Source organism: Tachyglossus aculeatus, chromosome 16, assembly GCF_015852505.1.
Source record: "Tachyglossus aculeatus isolate mTacAcu1 chromosome 16, mTacAcu1.pri, whole genome shotgun sequence".
NCBI lineage: Eukaryota > Metazoa > Chordata > Mammalia > Monotremata > Tachyglossidae > Tachyglossus > Tachyglossus aculeatus.
In genome coordinates, this window is record NC_052081.1 from 22,191,915 (window position 1) to 22,205,989 (window position 14,075).

A 14,075-nucleotide genomic window follows, 5' to 3' on the forward strand; every position below is an offset into this window, starting at 1 on the left:
TCTGTCACTTCAAGAAACAGGAAGTCATCTGCAGTTAACTGGAATTTTATGATTCATCCTAAAGTCCTTTGTGCCAGTTCTGGTGCTACTGGCCAGAAAATTGGATATCAAGATTCCAGTTCTATTCTCAGCCCTGCCACAGGACAAGTGATTTAACTTCTGTATGAACTGAGTTCCTAAGCAGTGAAATGAAGCTATCTACTAGCCAAGATTAGTGTTGTATGAGTGAATGAATAATTGAAAGGCCTTAAGAATTTGACCTACAGGAAATGAATGATTTATAAAAGGCAAACGAGCAAATATTTTTTTAAATAGGAAACAATTTGAGATCATGGGGGAGAAGTTCTTGTTGGGGAAAGAGAAGATGTCTGCTAACTGTTGCACTGGACTCTCCTAAACACTTAATACAGTGCTTTGCATATAGAAATCACTTAATAATTGATTAATTGATTGATTGCTTCTGCAACATGTACTGAATAAACTGATCATGGGGTTTCTATACATAGAATAAATAGTTACGCACTCTGATAGTATTGGCATTATTTACAAGATCATATTTTTGTTCATATTCAATATCACACAGTGTGAGAGAATGCTGCCGAGATGAACAAAAGAGGCGGAGGCAAAGAGCAACCAAGAAAATCAGTATCTTTATTGGTACATTTGTTTTGTGTTCTGCACTGTTATGTATTTACAAGGTTAATCAAAATGTATGACTGAGATCTTGAAGATATTTACACTTTATCTTTTATTACTAACTACACAATGATTAACTTTCCTTTTGATCCTGACATCTAAGTAGATGTCAGATTCTCTCATGGAATGGCACAGAATGTCCTTCTCAGCTTTACACTCAGGAGAACCCAGAATATGAATCTCTCCAGTGGCAGAGTGATGTGTTTGAATAGCAAACTGCTGGAGAGGGATTCATTCATTCATTCATTCATTCATATTTATTGAGACCTTACTGTGTGCAGAGCTCTGTACTAAGTGCTTGGGAAAGTACAATACAGCAATAAAGAGAGACAATCCCTGCCCACAACAAGCTCACAGTCTATGGGGAGGAGACAGACATCAATAAAGTAAACATGCATCAATATAAATAAATAAAATTACAGACATATACATAAATGCTGTGGGGTGGGGAGAGAGAGGAAGAGCAAAGGGAGTGAGTCAGGTTGACATGGAATGGAGTGGGAGATGAGGAAAAGTGGGGCTTAGTCTGAGAAGACCTCTTGGAGGAGATGCAATGCACCTTCAGTAAGACTTTGAAGCGGGGGTGGGTGAGAGAGTAATTGTCTGTCAGATTTGAGGAGGGAGAATGTTCCAGGTCAGAGGTAGGATGTGGGCCAGGGATCAGTGGTGAGACAGGCATGCTCGAGGCACAGTGAAAAGGTTAGCACCAGAGAAGTGAAGTGTGTGGGCTGGATTATAGAAGGTGAGAAGGGAAGTGAGGTAGGAGGGGGCAAGGTGATGGAGAGCTTTAAAGCCAATGGTGAGGAGGTTTTGTTCGATATGAAGGTGAACAGGCAACCCCTGGAGATTTTTGAAGAAGGGGTGACATGTCCTGAATGTTTCTGTAGAAAGATAATCTGAACAACGAAGTGAAGTATGGACTGGAGCGGGGAGAGGCAGGAGTTTAGGAGGTCAGAAAGCAATCTCTGATCATCTCTCCAGTGAAAAAGTACAGGTCTGGAATTCAGGAGACCCAGATTCCAATTCCAGCTCAGCCATGTGTCTGCTGTGTACCTATGTCACCTAATTTCTCTGTGTCTCAGTTTCCTTATATGTAAAAAGGGGGATTGAATCCTGTTTCTCCCTTCCCCTTTAATAGTGAGACCTTTATGAGACAGGGGATGAGTAGGATCTGATATCCTGAATCTATCCCAGGGATTGGCACAAGGCTTGGCACATAGAAAGCATTTAGTAAATACTGTTACTATAATCTATGCATTTATACATACTCATCCACAGGACTTATGTGTATATGTTAGTTTATCTCTCTCTCTTGAATGCTGTCTAGTCATGTCTGATTCATAGTGACTCCAAGAGATACATCATCTCCAAAATGTCCCATCCTCTACTATAATCTTCAGCCCCACTAATGGCTCCTATATTAATTCCATTTAACATTCAAATGTATTTGTTCTGATTCCACTCCATGATAAATTGTCTATCTCCATTTCCCCCTTTAGAAGGGAAGCTCTCTGTGTACAAGGAGTATGAGTTGTCTTGCTGTCAAGTCCTGGCAATTCCAGACTGTAGTTGGAAGCTCCTGAGGGCTGTGTTTCTCAGGAAGTGACAAGTGGGGGTATTTCTCCTTATGGTGTAACACAGGTAATACTTTATTACAGCACAATCCCCCTGCACATCGAAGAGGAGAAGAAGAGCATAGACGTGGTTAGGTATATTTTAAGTTGATTGCACAACACCCTAATGATAGAATATTCCATCTTTTCAAAGCTGATGCTATATTTTTTCTCCAAATTCCAAAACTTATTATAAGAAACTCTGCAAATGACCTATTTTAACAAACTTTAAGATCAAAATGTAATTTGATGCACCACATGAAAATGCATTAAAATTTTGAAATTCAAGTTCAGTATTCAAAACACTGCTGATGATTAACATATCACTGGGGAGGAATAAGCAGAGTGTGTGCAGGCCAGATCTCTCTAGCTTCTCTTGGCAGGGAATTTGAAGAGAAAGGAGGTTGTTGTAGGCTCACTGTAGACATTAGGCATCTGTCATGCTGCATGTCACCATCACATCATAATGTAATGACGTTTTGCTGTGGAGTGCTTCTCTTCAGCCACCTTTTGACAGGGTGTTCTGAGCATCTTGGTTCTGAGGTTCCATTTTGGGCCCCATCAATTAACCAAGTCCCTCCTCACACTATCTTTAAGAAAGTCAGTGGCATAGCCATCCCATCTTTGAGAAGGGCAGTGGCATTATCAGTTTTAAAAGAAAACATGCAGCCACCATTTATTGGAAGCTCCAGGCAGCCATCTTTGGAAATTTCTACATGGTTCCTGAGGTGATGCCTTGCTTAGCTTATTCTCTGAAGCTAGTTCAGTGTTGATGCCCTAGAAGTAGATTTCTCCACTGTAGTTTCCTCCTTGCTAACTATCTAAGCACCTCATCACATAGTAGAGACTCATGTGGCAGGATTCTGTATATACCCATAGCAGCTCAGAAGTAAGTTTGCCCCAAGAGACTTGTGATCAAATATTTGAAACAGAAAATTTCTGGGGGAAAAATGACAAATCTATCCTTGATAGCCCTACACGCAAATCAGTGGTATTTATTGTGCACTTACTATGGGCAGAGCATTGTACTGAGCACTTGGGAGAGTACTACAGAATTAGCAGCAATGTTCCCTGCCCATAATGAGTTTACGGTCTAGAGGGAGAGACAGACATTAATATGAATGGATAAGTAATTTATAATATACAATTTAAAGAAATGTACATAAGTGCTGTCGGAATGTGGGTGGGGTGAACATCAAAAGCTGCAAGGTCACAGATCCAAGTGCATAGATGACACAGAAGGGAGAGTGAGCTGAGAAAAAGAGGGCTTAACTGGGGAAGAGCTCTTGGAGAAGATGTGACCTTAATAATGATTTGAAGATTGGTAGAGTGGCAGTCTGGTGTATATGAAATTAGAGGGAGTTCCAGGCCAGCGGGAGGATGTGGGAAAGGGGTAAGTGACAAGATAAATGAGATCAGGGCATAGAGAGTAAAATGGTGAAGAAGAGTGGAGAGTGTAGGCTGGGCTATTGTTGGAGATAAATAAAGTGAGGTAGGATGGGGAGAGCTGATTGAATGCTTTAAAGCTGATTGTAAAGAGTTTCTGTCTGATGTGGTGGTGGATGGGCAGCCATTGGAGATTCCTGAAGAATGGAGAGACATGGACTGAAGGGTTTTGGGTTTTTTTTTTTAATGATCCATACAGCAAAGTGAAGTATGGAATGGAGTGGGAAAAGACAGGATGCCAGAAGGTTAGCAAGGAGGCAGATGCAGTAGTTAAGGAGGAACAGGGTAAGTGTTTGGATCAGCATGGTAAGAGTTTGGATGGAGAAGAAAGAATCTGAATAATTAAAAACAAAACATATCTTGCCATTCTTCTACTACAATCCAGCCCACATACTTTGTCCTATAATGCCAACCTTATTGATGTACCTTGATCTCATCTATCTTACTGCCATCCTCTCACCAGTGACCTGTCTCTGGTCTGGAATGCCCTCCTTCTTCATATCCTTCAGACAATTATTTTCCCCACCAGAAAATAGAAGTGTGACTCCTTCTAGAGGCCTTCCCTGACTAAGCTCTCAGTTCCTTTTCTTACACTCCCTTCTGTGTCACCCTGACTTGCTCCCTTTATTCACTCTCCCTCCCAACCCCACAGCACTTACATACCTATCCAAAATTTATTTATTTATATTGATGTTTATATTTCCCTACAGACTGTTAATTTGTTGTGGACAAGGGATGTGTCTGTTATATAGTTACATTGTACTTTCCCAAGCACTTAGTACAGTGTTCTGTACACAGTAAATGCTCAATAAATACTATTGATTGATTGACTGATTAATTAATTGATCTCTTTTACCCATACAATCATAAATAGTGTGTAGTGTTCAGGTTACTCTACAAAATATCTGCAGGCTGGGCCCAAATGATGATGATGATGATGATGATGACATTGATGAAGACTTGATGCAGAAGATGAATGATGTTCCTTGGTCCTGTCACTTTTTGTTTTTTTCACAGTGCACATAGAGTCCAGGCTCTGCCCACAACTAACCAACAACTGTGAGCCTGAAGGTTGGCATTAGTTGCTGTGCAGCTTTTAATGCTATCTTTCATCTTCAACTTTTCACCTTTACTGAAGCAGTGTGTTTTATCCTCTTAAGGCAGAATAGCTTAAATGGCAGATCAGATACCTGGAAGAATCTGCCCAGTGTGCAGTTCTCAAGCACAAGAGTCAATGGGGGATAGCCTTAATAGAGCCTTGGATCCTCTCCTCTGTCTACCTTTGTAACATGTTCCAAGTTTAGGATTGCCTAAAAATCATCTTTGGCCTTCTTCTACTGTTCATTCAAGCCAGATGAACATCCCACTGCAGCTGAGTTCTGATCATCATCATCATCTCACTGCCTATGATCCAGTAATGTAGCAGAACCTTGGGGTTTGTGATGAGATTCTTGATATTTTGTGCCAGTACAGTTCTCTGTTTCTGACAGCAGAATGACTTTAATTAAATAACAGCTTATGATAATTAAACAGTGAGCAATTGTCTCTTTTCAAGAGTGTTGGTCACTATAGTGCAATCAACTACAAATTGTAACTCATGGATGATTTTGTCACCTTTGCTGTTGCACAAAGTTGCTGCAAATTCAGAAGTCCACCATCTAAGTGATATTGCATATTGGTGTTGCACACTTGGAAGTGCATCTATCGGCGAGGCCATGAACATAACTGTGTACAGTGTCAGTGAGTGGTTGCAACCTTGTTTGATGCCATTTGGGAAAGCAAAGTGTTCAGAGAAGAGCCTTGATCCAGAGCTCTGGTTGCCATTCTACTGTGGAGCGGCTGCATGTTGTCTGGATATTTTTCAAAGAGCCAAAGCTGTTTCAAACAACCTACAGGCCAGTATGATTTACTAAGCTGAAAGTCTCTGGCAGGTCAATGAAGACTTGGCACAAGTCTTGGATCTACTTTCTGCATTTCTCCTGAAACTTTCTATCTACAAAATCATGTCCATAGTACCATGTCCAGGTCAAAAGCTACATCGTCTTTCATGAAGTATTTTTTCTAACAATTGGACAGATACATATACCAATTTTATTCTGGCTAGACCCTTCCCAGAAGTGTCCACATAATAAGATATCATTGTGTTACTGTGTTTCCTTAATATCAGTGACTGTGACAATTATCTTTGGGTACATATGTGGCTACAAAGGCCAATGGAGACTCATAGTCCTGATCGTAATAATAATAATAATAATAATAATAATAATAATAATAATAATAATAATAATGGCATTTGTTACAGGCTTTCTATGTGACAAGCATTGTTCTAAGCACTGGGGTAGATACAAAGTAATTATGTTGTCCTACATGGGGCTTACAGTCTTAATCCCAATTTTACAGATAAGGTAACTGAGGCACAGAGAAGTTAGGTGACTTGGTCAAAGTCACATAGCTGTGCACATAAACAGACTCTCCTTTGTTGTGCAGCACTTGGTCCTGGTTTCTTTTTTGCCTTTTTTGTTCAAAAACAGCTGATTTTTCCTTGATTGCAGTGCAACATGCTAGATTATCTGCCATGGTTGTCTCCTGGTTTCCAGTTGGGGCTCTGTTTTACTGACTAACTTAAAATGTTTTCTCTGTCCTTATTTTGGCTTATCCAATTTCAGTTCCCCTTACAGCAGCTATATGGATATCTTACTTTATCCTATTCTTTCTCACATGTGCCAGTGAGCCCAGTGAAGATATGGTGAGGTGAGCATAGTTCAGCTTTTATACATTGGCTTCATGCCATAATTTCATTGTTGGAATCATAGTCTTTTCATTTGATGTTGTGTTTTCAAAAGTGACACTAGGAGAATAGCTCAAGGCAAATATGGCACTTATAGGGGGTGAAGAGTAGGGGGTGGGCAGCTAGATCTCACAGGCATAAAAAAGACTAGAGCACCGTAGCTAAGAAATTCTTAGTTTGTTTTAAAACTTAATACTACTCTGCCACCAAACTCTGCTTGATGTTCTCCAGATGGATATGGAGGCTTGCATGATTCGTCTCTCTACTTCCTTGTCTACTGCTGCATCATTGATCAATGTACTGCTTAGTTAGAAGAATTCTGAGACAGCACTTAGCTCTGTGTGCCAATGTAGACTTTACATTGGCTATATGGTTTCTGTGCTGTAGACAGATACATTACCTCATAAGTATAGGTTGGAATCAAGCAAGGAAAAGGAACTAGGAGGGAAATGTCTCTTCCATTGTCCCATCTTCCCAACAGATTTAAGGGTAGGGACCACAGGTAAATTGCAGGAATGGAAATTTAAAAGAATTATGGGGACCAGTATCCAAACAAAGACTGGTTTGGTGTGAGTAACATTGATGCCAATAAAATTGCAGTGAAACAAACTATATATCAGCAAAAATCTTGAAGTTCTCATGTTTCTGACTAGAGATGCTTATCAAAGTCTGTGGCAAAAATAAGAACAAACTGAGAAGCATGGGTGACAAGTGGAAGATTGCCAAGAATAAAAAGATGCAAAGCTAAATCAAGGTCTCCTAAATATTCTTAAAGAGTACATATGACTCCACACTCCCAATGCATCAGTTAAAAGTAGATATAACTCCACCCTCAAAAAAGACAAATGGGAAACTCTAGACACATTTTAATGATCTCTTGAATACTTCTTCCATTTATGAGGATAATTCATGGAGAATGATTTTAATTTCAAAGTGTGAAAACTAAATTTTCACTCCAAAACATATGATGCCTCTACTTCAGTCAAAGCTATGAAGAATGGCAAAGTTCCTAGATTTGATGGTATATGGACTGAGATACCAGAAAGTAAAGATCATGCTACTCAAACTCTTTTCTATACATATGGAAAACAAGAGGAAAGACTACAGGTATGCAGGCAGTGGAAAGAACTGACTGAAAACAATTGTGGCATCTCACTTCTTTCTGTTGATGGCAAGCTCCTAGCTGGAGTCCTTAAATACTGACTGTTGAAGAACATCATTTTCTTTAAGCTCAAAGAATCACAATAGGGCTTTATACTACAGCAAGGGACAACAGGCATAATAATAATAATAATAATAGTATTTGTTAAGAGCTTACTAAGTACTAAGTTCTAAGTGCTGGGGTAGATACAAGATAATCAGGTTATCCCATGTGGAGCTCACAGTCTTAATCCCCATTTTACAGATGAGATAACTATGGTGCAGAGAAGTTAAGTGATTTGCCCATAGTCACACAGCTGACAAATGACAGAGCCGGGATTAGAACCCATGACCTCTGACTCCCATGCCAGTGCTCCTTCCACTAAGCCACACAGCTTCTCTCTGTAGGATATCAGATCCCTCAGACACCATTAAGACCTCTACCCAGTGTTGATTAGCCTTACAAAATATTTGACATCACTAGTTAATGTGGGCTCTCTGACCAGATATGTATATAGACACATGAAAATTCAGTGTGAGATAGTCTCCATTAGCTACTTTGAACTATATTTGGGCATCCTCAAGATAGCTTTAAACTAGTGATATTTTAAGGTGAACAGAGAGCTATCCTGATGGTGGCCTGAGAAATCTGGACAAAATAATCATTGCCCAGAATAGCTCAGAAAGAAGCAACCCATCTGTGGTACTGACTAAGCATATGAAGTCTCTATTTCTGTTTTCTTCCCCCAAATGTGTACAGTAATTTACACAGACAGATTAAAAGAGTTTAGATTAGAATCCAGGTCCTTTGACTCTCAGGCTCATGCTCTTTCCATTAGGCTATGAAGCTTCAATGAGATATCAGCACTCTCCTTCACATTTGGTGTCCATAAAGAATGTTTTTGCTGCCTCTACAAGGTCAGTGTCTATTTGTGAGCCTGTGTCTCAGTATACAATCTTCACAAACTTTGCTCAAGAAGATAAAGCCATTTCCTGATTGTTGCCCATCAGGCTGTTGGGTTGGTTTGGGTTGTCTCCTAAAAGTCCAGTTCTGTGTCACATTATTGGAGACATTTATTTTGTCGTATATTGTGCATGCCCACTTTGTGAACATTCTATTTCAGTTCTCCATACAGAGGCTGCTTGGGGATCCTGCTGCCATCCTTTCTCATTACATGTCCTACTTGATGGAGCTGGGTTGCTGTGATGGTGGGCATCCTGCATTCCAGGGTCTCACTGTGGGTAATTTTGCTCTTCCATTTTGTGTTGAGTAGGATGGACATGTGACACTTGTGAATCTACTCAGTAATTTGGATCTGTTCTGTAGTATGTACAGGTTTCACAGCCATGGAGAAGGTTAAGCACAGTGACATAATTCACTTCTAACTTTCAATTTTGTCTGGAGCTTGATCCATCATTGTCTCCTTATTCAATACTGTAGATTGCCAATAAAGTCTTTTTGAGTCCATTTTCTAACTCAGTCCATCTATGCATGATTGGAGAGTCCACAGTTCTGCAGCAGAATTACTTGATAGATTTGGGTTCTGTATTACCATTGAAAATCTCTGGTTTTCTCGAGTGTAGGCTGGCATGTATTTTTTTTTATTTTGTTCTGATTTGTTGTCAGCTATAATACTATGCTGAAATTTAAAGCAATTCATGATCATTTGTCCATTTTCTTGAATATGTGTCTCAAAAACATTTGTTATCTGCTTTTAGCAGTGCCTAACCTATTGTCTCAAAGTCTTTGGTGCTTGGTATAGCCTGTTGATCTGGATAATTATCTTCGTTCCTGAAAATGAGTTTATTAGATAAATTCCACAAAGGTTTCACAGAGAGTTCTTTCCTCTTTCATCTTGGAAATGGTTTCACAGTGACATCTCAGAAATCCATGGCATTTTCTCACTGTTCCTAATTTTGAGGAAAGTCTCAAGCAGATGTTTGAGCATTATATTCCCTCCAGGCTTATAGATTTGTGCAAGAAATAAGATCCAAATGCTTTTCCATTTATTCAGACTTTAACTGTAAAAATTATTCCTTAAAACCCCTGTGCTACAGAGGATGGAAAAGAAGTTCTGGGGACCAAGATGTACAGTGGGATTCTGGGGTTCTGGGATTCTAGACTGGGAAGGATGGAGACAGATTTTCCTGTCCAGTCTCCTAGTAAGAGTGACACATTCGCCCATTCCCCACTCCCCAACCCCCAACCTCTGAACTTCTACATCTTTCTTCCCCCTTATTATAAATAACATACAACAATCTCACTGTCCCATTTTTCCAGTATTTAAAAGGCCTCCATAATGGCCCAGTTTTTATAGTCCTTTATTAAGTAGTTTAAAGAATTATAACTGTAATAAGATATAATATGTAAATGTATAAATTAGTGAAGGAAATAAAATACATCCCAATGGTTTACACAGCAGATGTGAGAGCAACACTCAAAAATGGTGTAAAAAGCAAAATATGTCACAATAGTGTCTACTTCTGTAAAGGGTGCAGTAGATTTCTGTTCCACAGTTACAGAATGTCCCCTAAGCTCCCTGTTGAAAACCAGAAGTTTGTGTAAGAGAGTGTGGATGGTTTTCAGCAAATCATCACCACTACAGAAAAAGCACCCCAACTCCTACTCCACCCCTAAGCAAAAATTCCATGCAGCTATGTGATTCAGGTCATGGATTGTTCAATCACTGATGAAGCAGCTGCATCACTCAGAGACTTCCTGGGTTTTTGAAGAGCCCTATTTAGGGATGCACATCTCACTTTGAATGAGGGAGGGGTGAGAGATATCCTAAACATAGTATACCTCACCAAACTCAAAATTAGATAGCCATGCCTGGCTATCTTTAATCTTGCATTAACATTAACAGAGAGAGACCACAACCATTAAATCATGGCATACAGGATACTACAGGTCAATGACAATGTCAATCGTTCCCTAAAAAGCACAGTGCTTGTAGTTTGTGAATTGGCCAGATATGGAGTCCATATTGTAGCAATGAATGGAATTAGACTAACGGACGAAGGAGAGCTCCCAGAGACAGACACTTCTTCTGGAGAGGTCTCGCAGCTTCTGAGCAAAACAATTCAAGTGTCAGATTTGCAATGAGGAAGTCTTTACTTTCTGTCTGGCTCCCCCAACTGCCTAGAATAAAAATAACAATAGTAATTGTGGTATTTGTTGAGGGCTTGTTCTGTTCCAAGCACTGTATCAAGTGCTTGGATAGATACAGACTATTAAAGGGAATGTGTGAAGGCAGTATGTCTGTCTATTGTTGTATTTTACCTCCCAAATGCTTAGTATAATGCTCTACACATAGTAAGTACTCAGTAAATATGATTGAATGAATGAATTGTTGGACAAAATCCCTCTCCCACATGGGGCTCACAGTCTAAGTGGGAGGGAGAATGGGTACTGAGTCCCCATTTTACAGATGAGGTAACTGAGGCACAGAGAAGTTAAGTGATTTGCTCAAGGTCATACACAGGTACGTGGCAGAATCAGGTTAGAACTCAGGTCCTCTGACTCCCAGGCCTGCATTTTCTCCACTAGGTCATGTTATGCTACTCTTCCTTATTGTGCTTCTTACTTTCAGCAATACCTCAAGATCTCCTGCCTCCTCTCAAAATCCACTCCCTCCCCCTGCAACTTAAACCCCAGCCCTTTGCAGGCAAGTGGTAGAGCTGGGATTAGAACTCAGGCCCTCCTGACCCCAGGGCTTGTGCTGTATCCACTAGACCACACTACCTCTCTACCTTTCTACTTTTCTGCCTTTCTACCATCCAGAGTTTTGTGTGCCTCCTTTCATTTTTCTGCACAGCACTTACTTGGGCATCTTGCTGTCATATATTTTAAAAATAACAATAGCTATTATTATAGTACTTTTTAAGCACTTACTATGTGCCAGAGTGTGTGTCTTCACTCTGTGTGTTGCTCTGTCCACTGCTTCAGTGTTGATCAACTGATTGGATTCCAGTATCTCATTGTTGGTTATTTTGTCCTATCATGATGAGTATAGTGATCATGATCAGAAGCAGCATGGCCTAGTGGAAAGAGGATGGGCTTGGGAGTCAGAGGACGTGGGTTCTAATCCCAGCTCCACCACCTGTCAGCTGTGTGACTTTGGGCAAGTCACTGAACTTCTCTGTGCCTTAGTTAAATCATCTGTAAAATGGGGATTAAGACTGTGAGCCCCTCGTGGGACAACCTGATTACCTCGTATCTACCCCAGTGCTTAGAACAGTGCTTTGCACATAGTAAGTGCTTAATAAGTACCATTATTATTATTATTATTATTTTAGTTCATTCATGACTCTGAACCAATGGCTTTAAGAACAGGATGTGTATTCTGTTGTAGGTCTGAGGTAGGATACAAGGTTGGATACAATGGCAGACTTCTAGAATTTCAACTAGGTATAGAGCTTGATGTCCTTTTGTTGCTACATTCTGCCTTGCAGTCTTCCTGGGCTTTGCTGGCCTTCTTTATCCTTCTTTGTATCTCTCTGTACAACAGTGCATAGTACATATAATGATGGCATTTATTAAGTGCTTACTATGTGCAAAACACTGTATTAAGCTCAGGTACATGGCCTGGGAGCAGATTTTGGTGACTTTTTAAAGTTCTATGTTGCTGATTAAAAAAAAAAAAAACTTTGATGTGTGTGGGGTTTTCCAAGTGTAGGATGGCACATACCTTGTGCTTTCTTCAAACTGATTGTCAGGAAAGAATTGTGCACTGAAGCTGCAAAGAGTATCACAATCATTTGCATGTAAATGCCTCTAAATATAGTTGTCTTGATAGAAGAAGAGACTACTGATGGTGAAATTCAACAACAAGTGTGTGTGTTACTGAAAAGACCAATGTGGGACCATCCTGTCCTGGCCACGTAGTGCTCACAAAAAGGTTGTCCACTGTTGTTTTGTCATGTGTGATGTTTACAATGCCTGGCATGATTTTCTCTTTTGTTTCTCTGTTGGTCATATCTTGTGTCATGAGTCCTGACTGAGATCCTTGCTTTGCTGGGCCTCACACAGGCTTCTACGGATTCACCACACCCAGATTCCTACTCCCCTGGGATGAAATCCAAAGATGAACCTCACCCAGCCCTTGGGTTGAGATCTAACGATGCACCTCAACCAGGCCCTGAGATGAGATCCAAGGATGCACCTCACCTACTGTGCAGCCCTAATTAATCGATAGTTCCCGTTGGGTCACAAACTCTGAGACAAGTTCAAAGTGAAACCAAATCACCACTATATACAGTGGAAAGTTTTATAATAATTATGGTATTTGTTAAGCACTTACTGTGTGCCAGGCACTGTACTAAGCACTGCATGCAAGCAAATCAGGTTGGACAGTCCCTGTCCAGCATAGGGCTCACAGTTTTTATCCCCATTTTACAGATGAGGCAACTTAGGCACAGGGAAGTGAAGTGATGTGCCCAAGGCCACACAGCAGACAAGTGGAGGAGTCTGGATTAGAACCCATGTCCTTCTGAGTCCCAGGCCCAGGCTCTATCCACTATGCCATGCTGTTTCTTTTATTCAATTCTATTCAATTTTTTAAATTAAATTCTTATTTATTTTATTTTATTTGAAGTTTTATTGAGTTTTATTGAAGTTTTATTCAGTTCTTGGTCCAATTGAGAGGGAAAATGCATATACACAATGCATATATATATATATATATATATATATATAGCTACCCATCCGAATATCTGCCCCAAGTTCATACAGATAGTCCTAAGTCGGAGGAGTTCCCGGAGTCCAGATGCCTACAGTGAAGCTTCCTTGTTCAAGTCTTAGATGGTTCCTGGCGGCTAAACCATAGGTATCTTGTAGGTATCTTGGTGTAAGTCTTAGGTGGCTTTGTTGCTGCCCGAGTCTGGTTCTTTCCCCCTTTTATTAATAATAGTAATTATTATTATAATAATTATGGTCATTGTTCAGTGATTACTTAACAGACACTGTACTAAGCGCTGATGTCCACTCATGTTTCAGGGGGTTGTGGTGTGTTCTGATTCACTGCTTTGATTGCCTGCCTACTCAAGCCCATTACTGGGTAAAGACAGGGAGGACTGCTACTCCTCCCTCCAGCTCCCACTCTGCAGGTTGTTTTTGCAAGGTAGCTTATACCATGTCACTTCCAGTAGTCTTTCTTCTGCCTCACAGCAGGACAATTCAGTTCACCTTCAAATTCCTTCTTCGATGTTGTTGTTCATGGGGCCACAAGAACAGTCTCTTATAAAATGGCTTCTGAGTTACAAGATGGATTCACTCTTGCTCATCACACCTTATAAAGCTTTTGCTGAAAAAGAATGCTTCCTTTCTTGATAACAGTATACCATACTGGTCTATTCTCAGGAACTGACTCCCGATTTTCAACTGGGATACA

The 14,075-nt window shown here is 40.2% G+C and overlaps 1 protein-coding gene across 1 annotated transcript in view; it reads left to right on the forward strand.

The window, feature by feature from the left end:
• GPR26 (G protein-coupled receptor 26) overlaps positions 1-14,075 on the forward strand; it is a 54,636-nt gene that overhangs the window by 32,636 nt on the left and 7,925 nt on the right. The window contains 3 exon segments of the mRNA XM_038758424.1: positions 584-682; positions 2,053-2,070; positions 4,040-4,044. Coding sequence (XP_038614352.1) covers positions 584-682; positions 2,053-2,070; positions 4,040-4,044 — 122 coding nt within the window.